This window comes from Hyalella azteca, unplaced genomic scaffold, assembly GCF_000764305.2.
Source record: "Hyalella azteca isolate HAZT.00-mixed unplaced genomic scaffold, Hazt_2.0.2 contig10905, whole genome shotgun sequence".
Lineage (NCBI taxonomy): Eukaryota > Metazoa > Arthropoda > Malacostraca > Amphipoda > Hyalellidae > Hyalella > Hyalella azteca.
The window spans coordinates 93,235-113,274 of record NW_025940924.1 but is presented as its reverse complement, the minus strand read 5'-3'; the positions used below and the strand labels follow the sequence as shown (position 1 = coordinate 113,274).

Here is a 20,040-nt window from a genome sequence, read left to right as displayed (position 1 = left end):
CATTATTTATGGAGGTTGGAAGAATATGAAGTCCCCCATGAAAATATCTGAAGAAAACGGACTTTCCAGCCGGCTTGAGCACAATTTTGAGCTGTGACGCTGCTCGAGCTATACGGGTCTGACTAATCTTGTACATTCATGCATCCTAATTCACATATACATAAAATAACGTTTCTCACATTTACACAAAATATACTTTAACCAACAAAACATTCACCTAAAATTCAAGACCTGCCTATACCAATATGAACCTTCGAGAAGAAATTTCGGCTGGGTGACCATGGTTCCAGTGTACGAGCGTATCATAGGAAAATAGCTTCTACGCACAATTCGGGGCAAGCGAAGACACTAACTTGAGACCTAACACGACATCTACGCTTCACTTCGCTGGATCAACGTTCTTTACAAACTCGAGTGCCGTAAAGGCGGTCTAGTGAGACATGGCGGAAACGGAGAGCGGTCATCGCTTATCATGTTCCGGCAAATAGCAGTTGTGGGAATGGCTACAATGGTACGAAAGTATGGCAGTGGTGGAAAAGGCAAGAAATTCAAACATGAGGTTTGGATACAAAAATTGAGGCATCAAAATGACCGTAATTGTGTAATAAAGATTTGCCTCAGACAGTTCTCTACCATGAAAACGTAACCTGCGATTCTTGTATATAATAGGAATTTTACAAAAAATTGAATCATATCTTATTTATTTATATATATTATATTTATTTAATTTATATTAATTACTTTTCAAATGGACATATAAAATCTGAGGGCTTTTTATATACATAGTTTTCATTTCCAAAAAGTGATTGCGGATGAATATTTTCCGATTCTTGTGAAGTAACTTGAATAGTAATTTATAACTCCGTAGACTTTAAGACTCCACAACGAATAGAAAATTCGTATTTTAGGCTGATTGTGGGAACGAAATTACATTGGAGCGAATAAACTGATTTTCTTTGCAACTCTAAATGGGATGAATATTTATAAGACCAAAATTTATAAAATACAATTAAATAAATTTACTTACTTGCGGGGATGGTGCCATAAATCTGCACTTCGAAATAAGTTTTTATGAATTAATTTAGTCAAGCTCATTTCGAGCGTTCAATTAATTTTATTCGCTTCAATGTTATTTTTCTACTAATAAAAATATCTATAGATTTTAAAGTCAGCTCGTAGTTTCGATGAAATCTGAATAGATTAATTACTGCCATAGGTTATCTAATCTAAGTGTTTAAAAACATGAATATTCACCCACAGTGATGCAGCTCAGCCTCACCTGAAAAATGAAAAAAAAATTCTTTTAAACATTCATAGTTTTTTCTTGCTGATATATTAGCTTATAAATGAATGGCTTATTCTACGTTGATGCTTCATAAATATGATTGTCATGAGCCAAAACCGCTGGAGTTCCACATAGAAATAAACGATTAATAAATTATTAAAACGATTTTACTCTCTTATTCAAATTTTCATAGCAGTAAATCGGCTCTATAGTCGTCTTGCTCGCTGTGACTTAGAGGATGATGTCAGACACTCATTACGTTACTGTATGCGGATGTTTGACACAGCGATTACAAATTCCAATCAGAGAATAATACTTACATTATAGATGGAATCGTGACGTTGATAATGAGTAAATAACATTTCTGAAGTATGAACGATAATATTGAATGATAAATGTCTTTCTAAACGATAGGGGATTAATGTGATTAACGATAAATGTCGTTCCGTCGATATGGGATTAACTACAAAAGTATGCACGGTTGTAGATGCGTAAGCCATTGCTAGATGTGGGCGTAACAATGCTTGCGGATAGGGCAAATTTTACGGCCACGAGTACAGCCGTATGAATGAATGCGGCCGATACGCCGGCCGTGGACGCACCAGATACGCCGACCGTGGACGCACCAGATACGCCGGCCGTGGACGCACCAGATACGCCGGCCGTGGACGCACCAGATACGTCGACCGTATACACGGCCGCCACGCGCGTCTTCTGACGCGAGGGCTGCGAGGCGCGCCGAAAAAATCCCTCAGACGCTCACAAATATTGATCGGGAATCACAAAAATGGCCGATTAATGGAAGCTTGGGTGGTGAAACACATTTGACCGAGCCGGGATATTTTCATTTATTCACAAAAATGTGGATCAGATATTTAGATTTTAGTTCTATTGAAATTAATATTAACAAAAATTAAAATGAAAATTTTTCCGATTTATTTTTTTTACAAGAAATCTAATTTTAGTACTTTAAATAGTAAATATTGTTTCTTTTTTCATTTTAAAGAAGTTATTTCATGAAAATTGCTGAGTTCCAACCTACTCACAAGCATGAAGTTATTTCATGAAAATTGATGAGTTCTGACCTACTCACAAGCACTAGACGAGTCTTAAATCTTACGTACATTGGAATAATTCGAAATGCATTAGTAGATCTAGATTTTAGAATGTCTCGAGACACATACTGCACTAAAACGGTTCCTTAATGATTTTATGGTGCTTTTAACCAATGCCAGTCTTATAAACACATGTTGAAGAACTTCTCGTCTATCATAACTGACAGAGGCTCTGTTCGAATCAGTTTTCTCGCTAACAGAGTCCAATCTTTTCCTCATCGTAGGCCAATGATTATACACTCGTATTTTTCCACAGTGAAATTCGACCACTAGTCTGAGGAGCACTGAAGAGGGAAAGCACCCTCGGACCCGCCATTTCGTCCGAGGGAAACCCTTTTTTTATCCCTTGAAACGACTTTGTCTTCTCCCCTACAGTTTCTTCACGATGCCGGCCGTGTTCGTCCCTCAGCTCCCCTCGACTGGCTTATCTTTGCGTTAATTTTTAAAGGTCCCTTATTAGGTTTTTCATAGAGAACAGTTCCTTATTTTCCTTATTAGACAGTGAAGGATAAGTAATTACCTAGTGCTACTTACAAGACGCGTATAAACTGATACCCTTACTGATATTGCTGGGTTTTATAATTAATTTTAACGTTGCGTTACATTCCCTGATTCCAATAATTACAGTAATGCTCGTAATTACAGTTCTAATTACAGTAATGCTCGTTACGTATTTGTGTGTGAGTTTTTTCTCATATAAATAATAAGGGTTTATCATTGATATCATTGACATTATTGCTCGCTATTCACTAATGTTTGACTATTCCTGCCATTGACCTTTGTTCTCCGTGACTTACAAAGCTTTGCACGGTGGTGAACTCCGCGTTAAGTACAACATCTACGAACACATCTCAATTAAATAATTCCTAGTTACTGGCGTTAGTATCAACAATAAAAATAAATGCACGTTTTCCTTTTCAAACGTTTTGTAAACGAGCTTCATCATCGGATGAAAACTTAACAATACAAGTATAACATATATGTGAAACTAAACCTGTGAAGTTGATACCAGAATAACACTGAGTAATACAAAAAATGTATACAGGGTATAATATTCCAATTGAAGATTTGAAGCAAGTAATGGGCATTGCTTCAGCAAGGTTTAGTTTCAAAACCTGCGCAAACATCAATTCGGAAGATGCGGTAGGCTAAGACTTTGAAATCACTTTCATACTGAGGGACGTGGCAGTGTTCGACGTGAGGACGCGCAGAAGTGATATGATGAACGAAACGTTTCCAGGGGAGAATAAACAATCCCTGAAAAGTTTATTATGAGAATATGTCATGTTTACTTGGCTTTTTTTACCCTCAAATTCTTGTTGGAGCAATCAAATGATCGCACTTTTGTTCAAATCTTATATCAGTGTTCACTCCCCCAAACCTTTATGACTTCCAAAAGAATTTTCCAGTCTTCTTCAAATCCTTCGTTTACCTCCCACACCAAAATACCTCACGTGAACAATTTTTTACAACTTTGACGATTACAAAATCCACTGCGTCTTCGTTCACCTTTCCAAAATACCTCGTGACTACAATTTTTTTATTTAGCTCCAAGGACTACAAAGTCCACAGAGTCCACAAATCCTTCTCAAACCCTCAAAGGAAAGTCCACAGCATCTTAAAGTCCTTGGTTGAGTCCCGCACCAAGTCCCCCACTCTGACCTCGGCGTTGTCAGCCCGTCCTAATTCATAGCATTAATTTCCTATGGGAGACTTTTGATGTCAAACTCTTACGCTGGCCAAGACTTACGCCCGGTCACAAGCACCGCGCCAGAAACATCGCTGCCATATGACAACCTTGTTTTGAGTTCTGCTTTATGTAGTAACTAAAAATTTGAATTATATCATTTAGATTTCGTTTTTTCTTATAAATGGTCAATAATCCGTTAATTTACTTTCTTCTCTGAAATACTTCAATTACATCTATTGTAAACCCTCTTGTTGCAAGTTGCGTAACAGTTGATAATTGAATCCTAAATCGATAGAAGTTATAATAAGTGACGTTGCTGCAAATCTTTGTGTTAGCTTTAAGAAATCTTTTATTTGAATCTTTATATATAAAGAAAAAAGCGATGACATGGTTCTCAGGTGCTCAATTTTTAACTAGAAGTCATTTTTTTAATTACTGAAGAGGGATGATTGTTATATTAAATATTTGAATCTCATTAGACTGACGCGCAAGAAAAATAATATTCTAGTCTCATCAAAAGACAATTTTAGTTCTCAATCATATGAATTCATACCATGAATTATTTATTCAATATTTCATTAATTCCACGAATGCTAATTTTGTCATCAAAATCAATTTTTCATCTGCAAACAAATGGTTTTGAAAAAATGCTGGAACCAATCTTACGACAATGACTTAAAAGTTCTTTAAATAAATCTCAGGACAAAGTCTTCGCTCAATCGTCATAAGCTCTTCTGAGAAAAGCTCCCGTCAGCTTGCGCATTTCAGCTAAAAAAGTCTCCGTTTATTTCCAAATAGTCCCTAATAACAGCCCCGTCCTTCAACATCCGAGGTTCTTCTCACACATCATTTACTTTTTGAAATTCGGCCCAGAATTTATTCTACAGCGCATTTTTTATGCCCCGAATTGTCTCCTGGTTCAGCAGTTAGTCCAAATTCGGAGATTTTATGGTCGTTGAATTTCTGTTTGTTAAAAATGAGGTGATAAGTCTAGCAGGAATCCCAAATTTTTGAAAATTGAGCTCTAAAGAGATCGGCGGGGTGGCATCTCAAGTTCAAGACATATGAAGGCTTGTCATATTTTACTGCTAAAAACGATTAGTCACTAGTAAAGCCCATGAATTCTACCCCTAAAAAATGAAACGAAGTTTCGCCGAGTCGTTCGGTCAATAAAAATGGTGTTCAAGAGCAATAACATAACAGCGTGAGACGTTCATCTTGAACTTCTTGCTCCATTTGGAATTTCAACCGTGAAAAATGTTTCTCGCTGTCTTGCATGTGCGAAGTATGAGTGATCTAACACAAATCTACGGTTGTAGCTCTCTCTCTTTGCTGGTCTTCATTACGGCACTAAGCCAGATAGAAAAGAAACGCAAGTTCACTGCGGAGAAATATTAGGCAATGCTGTTCTAAAAACCTAGCGCAATTGCCAAAAGAAAATCTAATGGAAGGTGTTGGAATAAGTTGAGTGAGAAGACGCGTCTGTATGGCTTAAAAAGAACGAAATGGCCTCTAGCATATTGTTGGGAGCCAGAGAATGAGCAGAAGCTTAATTGCATGGTTGCGAACTCCTACAAAATGCACCGCTATGTGCACAAGGTGGCCTTGCATGCCATAATGCCTGCTCAACTTAGCACGCGAATTTTCTTCACTGTCAACTTGCTTCAGTGAGGCGCTCGCATAAAAAATCTTTTAGTGCAAAAATGTCATCCTAAGGTAGCGTGGTTCGAGTTACTCCAAAACGAAGAAATCCCACAGGATTCGTAAAAAAATCTTGAGGAGGACTTGATATATAAAGAAAAATTGCCTTAATGTTGGGTATTAAGAACTTCAGACGGTGCACACGGATACATGTACATCGTACATTACTAATAAGCGGGAAATGTGCTGGGACAAGTTGCCGCAAATTTTACATTGCTGGGAAGGATTTGAAAATTCCTCCGTGACATATGCCTTTAACATCTCATTTCTAAGAGAGACTAAACCACAGTATAGATTTGACTCTGTTCGAAGAAAGCCTCTAAAATTTGTCAACGCTAAAAGTGTAGGCCAGGATTTTACAAGTTTATTGTTGAGGAAGCATATATCAGAAACTTTTCAACGCTGAACGAAGGCAAGGATTTAACTGCCTCTGTGGTCGACACGTTAAATCGGCATTTTCAATGCGTTTTGACCTCAATTAACGTTCCGTGATATAGTTTTACATATTCAGTATTCTGAATGAATCGCTTATCGTTTTATTTTCGAGTATTTATTTATTGTTTTGATTTCAGTCATGCACCGCCCCAGTTTGTTTTGATGAAAATTATTGTTCTGCGGTTTTTAAAAATAAATGATGGGTAACCGTTTTCCATCCAAGCTTAAAACAGAGCTCTCTAATCTACGCACTGCACAATTCAAGTATTTATTATAGAAACCTTTTATTCCAGTACAAGCCAGAATATTCAAATAGATTTTAAAATAATGAAACCCATTAATTGATTTATGCATTATAATTTGCATACACAACACAAGTAAACAAAAGAAGCGTTTCGTATGGAACGGCCGTCATAATAGAGTGGCCGCAGCCACAGCAGGGGGCGTTTCTCCCGGGAGTCCGCGGTGGAGGCCATAACTCGGAACATTCCTTTGAACTTTGGGCTCAAAGAAAGAGCAAGTTTTAGGGCGCAGGTCGTCTCATATAACAGGTCTAATTAAAAGAATAGCGGCGTGCATATAAATACTACGAGGGAAAATTCCCTCAGTCCCATGGAGGCGAAATTAGGCGGCCATTTGTAGGAGAAAACTCCCATAACTGCTCGAGTAGATTACTTAAAAGGATAAAAAGCCACACAACCAAATGGGAGCGCAAGTTTTCCCTGGGCTTTATTGTACTTGCTCTTGTTTATTAAGACATTTTGTAGAGAAGCATCGGTGCCCAGGGAGCTTTGTATCAGAATACACGCGTCCTCGGGCTGACTGCTGGAAAAAATTGTTGATTTTCTGAACAGATTCAAGGATATTTTAATATTTTAGGGATATTAAGAATATTTTAATATTTTAAGGATATTAATGATATTTTAATATTTTAAGGATATTAAAGATATTTTTTGTTATGAGAAACTTAAGGATATGTGACGCGATTTGGAAATGAAAAAGTTCTTAAGTTTTCTACTAAATTTAGGGCTGTGTCATTATTTTTCACTTACGTTTGAAGACAAAATTCAAATATGTCTTTGAAAGACAAAATGTCTAAAATATTTATAGGCTAATTGAGTAATTTATTTAGGAATTTTATTCGGGAGGCATTTAAGAATTATGTTAATTTTATTATTCCCTCACATTTGTTTAGGTTGATGATCATACGAGACAGTTATCATCTAGATTTAAATTTCTGTTTTATTTAATCTCCAGCGAATGCGGCCAAATAAATATCATCCATCAATCAAATGCGCTCTAAATCCGGTTCTAGCTTTTAACTTCAGATCAGACAAAAATTTTAACATTTTATTTTAATTTTCAATAAATACATATGAATGAATCCTAGACTAGAAACGCATGAAACTGACGTTATTTTTAGCAAAGTTTTGAACTGGGTTGAACAAAACTCAACGAGGCCCAAGATTATACGTTACATTGAGACGTATAGATCATTCTTCCAAGGCAGCAGAAGTCCCGTGAATCAACAAGATCTTGAACTAATTTCAACACGAAACGTGCATTAATTCACGTCCTGCATTTTGTAATCCTAGTTCTTCTACGAGTCGCTGTCTCAGCCCCTTTCAAGCTCTAAGATATTGCCACGTGCGCCGCTAAAAAAATCCTGCGCTGTTCAAAAGCCTCTAAAATATCCTCGAAGTAAGCATCGGAACATTTCACAGCGGGGCAATGGCTCCTCGATTTTTGGACCTTAAGGTATTTTTGGTGGAAGGACTTTCCTGCGAGCAAACTAATGCGCTACAGGGCAGCTTAAGTCGCTGCTGCAGCGGCAATACATTGGCCCAGTGAGGCGTTCTTTTCTACTGCCATTATTTTCGATAAGTTCGGGGATTTGCTCGGGTATTTATTAACGAACTTGCACGATCATAAGTCCCCATGTTTTGTGTAAAAATCTGGTGATTTGTGTAATTATTTACTGAATGAGCGAGGCGGAATTGAAAATATTGCTGATTTTAATCGCATGATCTAAATACGAGCCACATGGTAAGCGGTTCATCTTTGTAATGGAAAATCATCTGAGTTTCCTTAATTTACTAGCGTAATAATATGAATTAATACGCGCAATAGATTATTTTTTCATTTCCTATTAGTAAATATATTTATTTGTAAAATTGCATGAACTCGATGTGCTCTAGAAATTACAGGGGAATTCCAATCCCCAACCAAACGAATTATTTTAAAATATGCACTTCCCAAACGGTTCAATTTGTTGCATGCATGCTGATTTACTGAGCGAATTAAAGGCAGGCTCAAAAACATACATATGCGTATGAACCACTGCAACCATAATAAAATTAGATTCAGCATATTACTTAGATCTCGTTTACTACTAAAACAAACATTTTCTTTGCGTGAGTGACTTTTTAAATTGACTTTTTCGAATGAGAGATGAAAGTTCCATATGCCAGTTCTCCCTGATTGAGGGCGCCTCTCTTCGGCCCCGGAATCTCTGCCGCAACTTCAGACATTAACGGAGAAACCGTTGGAATTTATCACAGAAAAACCTTGTAGGTTTTGGACTTTGAAGGCAAAGGAGCAGCACGGCATGAAAGTTCCTGGATATGCAAAAGGCCATTGCAAGGGTTTGCCAGCTCAGTGTTTAAGGCGGAAGCGCTAGATATGGTATTTTATTGTGACCAAAGGCGCGGGATGCATATGATCATTCGGATCATTAGATTCAATGAAGATTTTACATTCCCATCTGCTGAATGAAATATTTTAGCATAAAAGATAAATTAATTCTTTATCTGCGTGGGAATTTTAATGGTGCTGACTGACACCTGCTATAGCCTATATAATTTTCAAGGCAGTCTAGTCCCTGAATTATTTGCTAGAATTATTATCTCAAGTAAATTTTGCCCGCTTACAGTCGACTTACTTCTTTCATGCATATGAAACGTCGATACAAAATTGAGTAATCATCCAAATTCACCTTTATTAGTTCGAGCTCAACAGCAATTTTTTTTAATACTACAAGAAAGTTTATTCACACTGGTAGACACTCGTAAATAAATTTTTATATTTTAAACAATAATTATGTATTCTCGAAACACGATCACCATTTGCTCATTTTACCCGGTATATAAGTCCTCTTATGCTCCCCATGTCTCATCGCCCAGTTGCTGGAGGTCACTTAAAAAGAAAGCAAATCTTCTATATCCAAAGGGATATTTAGAGAGGGGCTGTCCAGATTACCTTTCCTCCATTTTTGCAAAGAAGATATTAAGTTTATGAGCAAACAAAGTAGGGTGGGCGACGAGACCTTACGAGGCGTCGGGGGTCCCGACTAGAGTGGTCACATAAAAATGTTTTATGGTGAACGATGCACCCTCTTCTTGGATTTGTTCTGATGAAAAATGAAATTGACTTGCTGGGAAAATGTCGTTTGATTTTGTAGATTGCATCAAGGCAATTTATCAGGCATGAACTAAGATGAAAAGTGCCAATCAGCAAATTAAAGATTTTTGGAAAAAGTATATATTAATAATTATTATTTAATTAGTTTCACTTCAGATTGGAGCAACGGTGACCCATAGAACGGCTTAAAAATCAACAATAAGCGGACAGCATTGCCGCATAATTTTTTTTCACAAACTTCGTCTAAGTATTCATAGCGGGTGACAACAAGACTCGACGCAATTATTAAAAATAATAGAAAAATATATTTACATTCATTTTCAGCCTAATTTTTGTTATTCATTTGACTTTGTAATGTTCAAATAACAGACATATGCGGAGGTAGTTGTCAATTTATAAATATATCGTTAGTAATTGAGCGGAAAGAAACTTTTCCTTCAAAAGAAGTAACTTCAATTATTTCTAAATCTAAAAGTCTAATTATCACATTATATTTTGTGGATAAAAAATAGCTTCGAATTAGATATTAAAAAAGAATTGATATTGCGTGCTCAAATATACCAAGGGAAACCCTTTAAATTCAGTCAATAATTATTTGATTTTCAATTTAAGTTTATTGTATGACAAAAAATAAAAATGGTCACCCTGCTGCTACAATCATTGCAGTCGCTAAATTTATGGACATGCAAATGTGCACGGAACAAAGAGTGCAGCAGCGTGCGCTCGCCAGCGAACAATGCAGCCCCTGCTCAGTGGAGCTGTACTGGATGCCTGCGATGCAGACTGGGTCCTGAAAATATTCCCCAAGATTCCTGTAGCCGCATCGTGAGAGTTGGAAATTTTTGTGTTCTTGACAAGGTGGAAACTAATTATGGCTGAAATAATCAAGAAAACCTGCCAAGAAAAACAAAACAAGAAGAAGATCCTTGTAGTTCGTGCTCAATGTGGCTCGCATGAACGTCAATATGTCATTGAGAATAAACAAAACTCTCATTAAATCTCAGGCATCACTGAGAATGATTACGAAAATCGCTGCTACAAAACAGTATCCTTTCAATTCTCTCACGCAATAAACAACATCAAGGCAAAAAAATCCCATTTCATTGTCGTTTGCAAACTGACGAAACGGGAGTTCAATTTTTCTTCCCGGTGTCATTTTTTGCCTGTGAAAAACCATTGTGAAAGTTTCCTTGGTTTAACGCGATTGCAGCACGCGCTGCTACAACGGGCGGAAAACTACAAAACAACAATCGATATTAAATTATACTTTTTTTTACCATACCAACCTATGTTTTCATGTTTATTTTATTTTATCTATTTTTCATGTTTATGAAAAGTAAAACAAGTATATTGTGTATTATATAACACATATTAAAGACCGAAATCAATATAATAATTGTCTGACGTGTTCTTCGGTACTGTGTTGAAATTTAAACGTACACATAACTCAAGAAAATAATTTAAATGTCTTTTGTGCAAAATGTTCAGAGATGTAATAAATAACGCTTATGTATTGATAAGCAAAGACTGTCTTTTTCATTATTTGTGTAGTATAAATTCTTTGCGAAAGCGTGTCTTTCTGCAGCGAGTGCCCAAAACAAGAGCATTGTATAAAAATGTAGTTTCAATGTTCTAATTAGAAATGCGAACGTTTATTGACGACTGTATCGACACCAGAAAATTCTGCTTTTTGTTTCAAATATATTTTGCGATCACAGTTGCTAGGCTCACGTGCTTAAAAGTCGCTTACGATTTTTTCTCATACTATGAATTGCATTAGCATGAGGTTGGTGACTGGGTGGACGAAAGTGTCGGCAGCGGCTGTAGCGAGAACAGGTTAGACCGGTCATGTGACTATCAAATGACAACCAAAAGCGCATTGCCAACGCCGTAAGCTGCTTAAAAGGCGCATCGTCAGGTATTATTGGTACCTCGAACAGCTTTTTCTGTGACCGACTCTCCTTAATATGACTTCTGATGGCTGCTTTTGAGCTTTAGTTAGACATTGTGGTGGACACTTGTGGAATAGATATGAAAATAATAAATTAACTAAATTGCGGGTAAATCTTTTTTCTTGCTAAACGGATCAACCGCAAATTATTTCTGGCCGCCTAAATGCTTCAAATGAATAATTTTAGGCATTCAAATATACAGAAGACAATGCAATTTAGGAGCTTCATTTCGTCGAATTCCTTCGCCAAATTTGATCAATTCTTACTGGCTGAAGCTCGTTTCGTCTGGCGAGCGCCATTTTGCATTTATATTCAGCGAAGTTTTACGAGACATTTTGTTGCCATGAGTAGTTTTGGATCCCGAGGATCTCGTACATAAGTTGCGTAATTTACATACAAATCTCCTTAACAGCTCCTACCGACCGGCCGCGTTGCAAAACTCCGGCCGACTGCTGCAAAAGAGGACTAGTTGCAGGCGCGCCGAGTGGTCGGCCATAAACAAGCGAACTCTAAATTGCTAAATATCTTTGCAAAAATAACCATACGAGCTCTAAAGTTGCTAAAATTTACCTTCGCGAATATGTATGTAGCAGCTGCCGATAAATTTCTAAATTCTCGGGCAAAAATAACTGTACGACCACTAAAGCTGCTGAACTATCTCTTCACGAACGTGCTAAGCGTTACGCGATAAATTGTTAATGGGACTTAGACGTGCACATGTTCTGAGGAAATAGAAACGCATTCACTTAACCGTATACACATAAATCCATTGTACGACAATGGTCAGCCCCACATTTAGACTTAACATTACATTTTTAAATTCAATAGCAAGGGGCTTTCGCATTTTTGAGCTTTTTCCTTGCTAAATGAAGTCTTAATTTTAAGTTTACCAAGACAAGGTTTGCTTAAAAAGTAGCACGAAAACAGATTTTGCCCATGCATATTCTCTAAAATTTTATAATCGCTTTATCGTCGTTTTGACGTTAATGGGATGGAAAAAATCCTAAGCCCACCTAAAAAATTATTTTCTAAAAAAATTCCTGTAAAGTGAAATAATTTTTTTACATAACTCTCTAACCCGTACGCGATGCATTGTATATACATGATTCCCCTATGCTTTAAAAAATAACTATGTAAATACGTATCAAAATTCAAGCCACAAAAAACACAAACACACATAAAAATATGCTTTATATGCGTTATATTAACACACTTAAAAATATGCTTTGATATAATTGAACATCTATCTAGAACGTAGATTACTAATCAAATCTGGTATTTTAGTGCTAAGTAAAATTTCTAATCTGTAAATACAATAGGCTATAATTAATTACCAACTACTATAATTAAAAGCAAATAGGGAATATTGAATAATTATAATCACTTTTACCAGTGGTACCATGAATCACAGTACAGTCTACCAGTGGTACCATGGATCACAGCACAGTCTGCCAGTGGTACCATGGATCACAGCACAGTCTACCAGTGGTACCATGGATCACAGCACAGTCTACCAGTGGTACCATGAATCACAGCACAGTCTACCAGTGGTACCATGAATCACAGCACAGTCTGCCTGTGGTACCGTGAAACAGTCTCAAAAAAGCTCACATAAGTACTGTACATGATTAATTCTTTGGTTCGCGTTGAAAGAAAATAATGTGCTCTATTTGAATTTATGAGATCCGATTAATTTCATGATTATTTATTTGATGCGCTACGAAGGAAACTGCTGAACCTAATCTGAATTCTTTAGATTCGTTTGATTTAATGAATAATATTATTCTTTGATGCGCTAGGAAGGAAACTGGTGAACTTAATTTGTTTTCATGAGATCCGATTAATTTAATGATGAATTCTTGATGCGCTAGGAGGGAAACTGATGAACTTAATCTGCATTCTTTAGATCCGATTAATTTCACGATTAATTTTTTTATGCGCTAGGAAGGAAACTGATGAACCTAATCTTCATGCTTAGCATCGAGTGCAGTTTCTCATAAGGAAGATAAGTTTCACTAAGCAGCGGTTGGCGCATGCCTCGCAAAACTTGCACGCGAAAATATTCCTGGCTTCATTCAAGAGTCTGAAGTCGAGCATAATAGGGAAGAAAGTTTGGGCACGACGGGATAGTGAGAAGTCTATATCATTGAAACTTTGTATTGATTAGCTAGTGTTAGAGAAAAGAATGCGTCGAGTGTGAGGCTGGGTGAGTAACTTAAAGAGAGAGCAATGGAGAAAACACTTGACAGTGTATAATGTGTGCATGCATGGGTAACTTAAAGAGGGATGAGGGGAGAAAATGGTAGACAGTGCTTGGGATATGCGTGTGAGAAAATAGAAGAAAAATACTAAGAAGCGTAAAATTCAGATAATTTATACCGATATAAAAAATCGAATTTTCAGAATTAGGGTAGGTGAGTGTTTGTATCTCTATAATACGACTAAGACGCGGTATATATATTAGTTGAAATGAACACAATGCTCAAAATATAGCTTACTTTCTAGCTAAAATGCGAACATGTCATAAAGTTGAATAAAAATCAAACACAATTGAATTTTAATATAGTCAAGCGACAAATTTAACGTCGACCAAATACAAGCTTATTTTAAATGATGAACCCGATAAATAAATTCGAACATATTCAAGAATTATTTCAATATGAATAATTTATACACCAATGGAAAGAAAAAGACCCAAATTTTTTTACATATTACTAAATTTTTTTTTACAGATCAACCAGAGTTGCTGGTAGAGGCGGGACGTAAACAGAGTTGCTGGTAGAGGCGGGACGTAAACAGCTTCCTTGACGTAACCCCATAAGAAATAGTCACATGAGATCAGGTGATCTCGGTGGCCAGAAGTGTAGAGCCTGATCTTCATTTCCTATGCGTCCTACCTAACGCTCAGGACGTGACTGATTCAAAAAGTTTCGGGCATCAAGATGCCAATCTAGAAAACATTGAACTTTATAAATACGTGGAAATAATTTGAGTCTTTTTCTTTTCATTGGCGTATAAATTATTAATTTTGAATTATTACTCATTATAAACGAATTCTTTAAATTGGGTCAATCAGTCAGAAAAACCCTCGTGTTATGTTTCTCAAATTAACTCTGAAGATATTAGCAACAACAATGTAGCTATTATCACGACGATTTCTTTCATAATTAATAGCATTGAGAAGCCGTCATTGTTAATTCGAGTCCTCTATTTTGTATCAAGATCCAAAAACCACCTACTCAGAATACGCCACTTAAAACTATTTACTTGCTTGCCATATTTTTTCTGCATTGCAGTGTTGTGATGTGATGTGATGTCTGCAGTGATGTGTTGTGATGTCATGTCTGCAATGATGTGATTTGAATTTTGAAAGTGCCTGTGATGCACAGTGATGTGTGCAGTAATGTGTTGTGTGCAATGATGTATTTTGTGTAGTGATGTGTGGTGCGCAGTGATGTGTTGTGTTCCTGTGGTATGCATTGATGTGTTTAGCTTTCGTTGGCCAGTAATATGTTGCACATGCTGAGTAAGAAAAATATTTTTGGTAAATAGTTGAACGAATTCGGCGCAACCTCGAACATGCTCTGCAAATTTAAACAATACAACAGGTACTATTACTTTTCCATCATTGAAATTTGAGTGGCAATAAAATGATAGCTCGCTTAAATTGATCCTCTATGTTCATAATTGATGGCCAAAATAGAAAGCTTAGCAAAAAGCGGCGCACGTTCTAGCCGAGCCGCCTAAGAAAAAAATCCCAGAAAGCCTTGCAAAAAGCGGATGCAGCCTTTGCAGCGCGAGCTGTTCATTCAAACGGTGCATTTTTCTTACGAGAAGTCATAATTCAGTGCATTTTTTTGGCTGTCTGCAGAAGCTGTTTGTTTAGCCGCGCGATCATGGCGCTACAGATGTGACAGCCCAGGCTTATGATGTGCTGCGCAGTCGATATGTACTTACAGGGATTCTGGTGACTCTTCTTAGTCGAATATTAGAATAAAAATAATTATATTTATATGATATTAAACATAAATTGAGCCATTTTTAAAATTTTACAGCATTTACTATTAACCTAAAACATACATTGATCATTGGACAGTATTGAATATCTGCAATAGAGAACATTAATCAGTTTTCATATCAAACGGTTCACAGCATCAACCAGTATTGTACCTCAATCAACACTAAACTTCAAACAATATCAACAAAATGCCATAAATAACTGCATAAGTTGTTAAAGAACATTATTGAGAACTAATCCGAGTACAAAAGCAACAAAATTCAGAAATTTAGAATGATAGACGCTCATGAAAATCGACTCCAAAAATAATGATCTACATTACGAATGAATATTAATTCTAAGAGGAACTTATATGTTGAATGTCACGCAATACTGCAACCATTGCATTACATTATTTGCATTACATTATTTCCAACATGTGATGGAACCCATTTAACAGCCAATTTTTTAACTAAAAGTTCAAGCAACATCAGCCTTTATCAAAACCGATATTACCACTAATATTGACACCAATATTACAACCATTAATTTACTACAAGGCAAAGTCAATTCAATATAATGCCTTAAATCTCAACAAAATCTAATTCAAGCTTTCAATCAATAATTCTATTTATTTTAAATCTGACCTCGCATACAATAAAAAAGTGGCATTACAAGCAGCCATTAACTATATCATCGAGCCAATATGACATCCAAAGCATATGCAATATTAAAAACAAAATGAAATTTTCGATATTTGTCTTTCTCGCCATTCGGATCTTCCGAAATGCGGTTACGATATTTTATTATAATCTAGGCTTATTTGAATACACTTCGTTACAATTTTAAAAATAATTAATTAAACTGTAAAATAATAATCATTATTAGTGTGAAGATTCAGGATAGTTATACTCGGCAAACTTGGCTAAATTTTCTCCATGGTGAGAAGAGAATAAAAATAAGTAAGTGATAATAATAACGTTTTGTTCGTATATTATATAGTGAAGGACCGCAACGATGCACAGATGTAAAGAAGTGCTACTAACAGTTATATAAAAATGCACGATAAAACACAGGTAACAATTACTGCTTCGATTTAAGGAAACAAAGAAAAAGTATACGTATATACTATTACTGTGATTATGATACCTCTGATTATATTTAGTAGCTGATTAAGCACATTATTTGAAAGTTATTATTATTTCTGAATTTTAAAGAAATCGAGATGCACAAGAACTTTATTAATTTTATTTCATTTTGGAACCAGAAAACTGAATTGGCATTCACGATTTTTGCATCACTGCATAGGCATATATTTCTCGGGTATGTTATAAATGTTACAAGACATCCCCAAATTTTCGAATCGAAACGAATAAGTGCACAACAATAACAAGGAGTTATTATAGATAACTCCTTGTTGTTGTTGTTATAACATATAGTTGTTATAACATAACATAACAAATAACATAGAATAACAAGGAGTTATTCATGTTATTTATTCTGTCTGGTGTCTCATTCATTTCTAGTGAGACGAGTATTAATTTGCGAAAATTTTAATTTATCTAATTATATAAAAAATTTGTATTGAACTCATGCATTGTTATAGTCATCCAAATTTAAAGTGAGTCTAAATCTGAGCACAATTTTATTTACATAAAACAGACACTTCTTCCCAAACTTTAATGTTTATTAATTTTATTACTTATAAATAATAAACATTAAAGTTTCTTATTCATCGCATCCTTGGATAAATATTGCGTTTTGAAATCAAGTGAAAAGATAGTTTTTAGAATTTGATTCCCAGTGTCTATGGAATAAGTAATTTTGAGAGCTTATAAGAACTTTTAAGATTTGTTGATGTATAAACTTGTTATCAAAACAAAATTTTGTTCAGCCTTGTCGCGATATGATTTTATATCTCATAGAACGTGCATTTCTTTCATACACAACTTAATGTTTTAAATCTAATTTCCTCACATTAGGAATCTAAAATAATTCAAACACATAGACGTATAAGCTACTTGGGAGTAATTTTTTCAGTGCTCATCAATGTAGACTGCATTTTATTTAAATAAATTATTTTTAGAATGCTTTCATGTTGAAATAAATACATGCTTTATGTTGACTAATGAACATTTAAAAATGTACGTTTTTCCCTCATCCGCATAATCAGAGCGGAAAAAAATATGAAAACACAAGTCATGATTTCACTAGAAGTAAAAAACCAATTAATTGCACACGTTAAGACAAGAAGAAAATATTTAGTTCATGCAGTCTGTTCATGTTTCTGGAATCTTGTCCTTTTACGACAGTGAAGGCGTAAATACTACCTATATGAACTAATCTTTTCAAATAAAAATATTGTGCTGCGCCGCTTTAGTTGAAAGAATATTTACACGTTTTAAACGTAATAAATATAGTATTGATGAAATTTCATATACACTTGAATCTCGTTTATATGTCATTCCGGAAGTTCCTCCCAATATTTTGCACTTACAAAAAATCTTTTCAAGAAATTTGTAATTTAGAATAGAATAAACACTAAATGTTTTCTAATTACATAGAAATATCATTAAATATTACCTTGAGTTGGTCGTCACTGTTCATGGCTAAGAGAAGCTGTACGAAAGCCTCGAGTGGTGGCGCTTGTTGTTGTTGTTGTTGCTGAGGTCCTACAGAAAATCCTACGCCACTGCCGCTCCCGGACGCAGTGCCGGGGCCGCCGTAGGGCAGATTACTGCATGTGGACTGCGCCAAAGACGGCGGTGAGAGGGTCGAGTTGAAAGAGGACTGGGGTAGCGATGAGGGTAGTGAGCACTGCCCCATCGATGGGGGAATAGGGCCAAATGACCCATGATGTGGCGGCCCATAGTTCCCATGATGCGAAAATGGGTGGTGAGTCGAGTATGGGGAGTATGGGGAGATATGGTGGTCTTGTAAATAACGATGGGACCCATACGGTGAAGCATCCATTCCTCCCCGACTCGTGGGGAACATGGGTGGTGACTCAAGACCCTTGTGAGGATATTGTTGGGGACCAACACCCGAAGAGTCCACTAATCCTTTTGGAGCGAAGTGGTTGTAAGAAGATGCATGGCTTCCTCCATGATCGGGAACTCCTCGTGAATTCAAGCCTCCATTTTCCCCAGATCTCGATGGAAAATTTTCCCCGACACGGGAGGCAAAAGAAGGGGATATTGGCGGCCGGCCTGGAAAAGCAGGCATTTGGGGATAATGGGGAGGAGGTGGAGGCGAATGAGGCAGCGGGGATGGCATATCGCTAAGTTTAAATGCAATTTATTTCGCATAAAATTTCTCTTCTTAGATTTCACGTCCGTTTATATAGCACTTCACTTCACGTCCGTTTTGGAGTTATCCGGTTAACGCCCGTATTAATAACGGTTCGGTTCACTACCGTGTTACCAACGGTTGCATAAAATTGCATACATTGCTACTAAATATTGCAAACTAATTCACTATGACAGACAAGTGCGGAAATTACACAATCACTACAAAAAGCAAGTGAAGCACTTCCATTTTAAACAAACGAAGATTGTTTCCATTACAACCACTAAATTTTCATTTAAAATCTATATGCACTGAACTTTAGCTTGTGAATATTTGCTATAGAACTCGTGAGTCACTTTCTGAAATTCACTCTTGTTGTGCAGTGAAGTTTTCAGATGTGAATTTGTTTCAGTGCAATTATTTGTTGCATGCCACTTTTTTGCACCAGCACAATGTTGACAAGGTTTGTTTTTTTAAGAATTCAATTCTATTAGTCTAAAACGTTTTCAATTGTTAATCCCTTACAAAATATATTGGCGATGAAACCTTTGACGAAAAATTAATTGTAAAAGGTAATAAGCAAATTTCAATAACCTTTGTTGGAAACTCGGAATATATTGAAGTGAGCCAAGAGATTCAATTATACGAGATCAACTTTTTTCCACTTGTTTTCAGCCACTGAAGTTCACCAATATTTGCAACACAAGTTTAAGATTTCCAACACATAAAGCAGTCTACCACCCAATATTTAAAATCCAGAAAACATTTTTTTGCCAGCAAGTCGAATATTTAGCGCGTGCATATTACAATCCTCGGTTCAGGTTGCGCGGCCGAGAATCTGTGCGGCAAGAGACTGAGCGAGCGTACGGCACGACAACAGCCCTCGCTTGCTGCTCGTGCCTCTCACTCGTAGCAACTGACAGTCTCGTCGAGCCTCCACCATAACGTGCAGCACTTGCAGCAGCAGCAGCAGCAGCTGCACTGAGCCACAAGCTGCATAAAGACGCCTTGTGACCGGATGCTGGAAGGCCGAGTTACGCGTGGCAGGAGGCCTCCTTCTAGCCGCCGCTACGTCGGCCTCTTGCAAGACTCTCGAGGTTCCAGGCTTCAGATGGTTCCAGGTAGCAGCAGCAAGTAGGTGTGTTGCACTCGCTCCT

At 36.6% G+C, this 20,040-nt stretch overlaps 1 protein-coding gene across 1 annotated transcript in view; it reads right to left on the bottom strand.

Annotated features, from left to right (window-relative positions):
• Positions 1-19,421, bottom strand: part of LOC108679588 — an 82,431-nt gene extending 63,010 nt beyond the window's left edge. The window contains exon 1 of the mRNA XM_047882618.1: positions 18,179-19,421. Within this exon, the coding sequence (XP_047738574.1) occupies positions 18,179-18,871 (693 nt within the window). The 5' untranslated portion in view covers positions 18,872-19,421. The remainder of the gene's footprint in view (positions 1-18,178) is intronic.
• Positions 19,422-20,040: the final 619 nt, after the last annotated feature.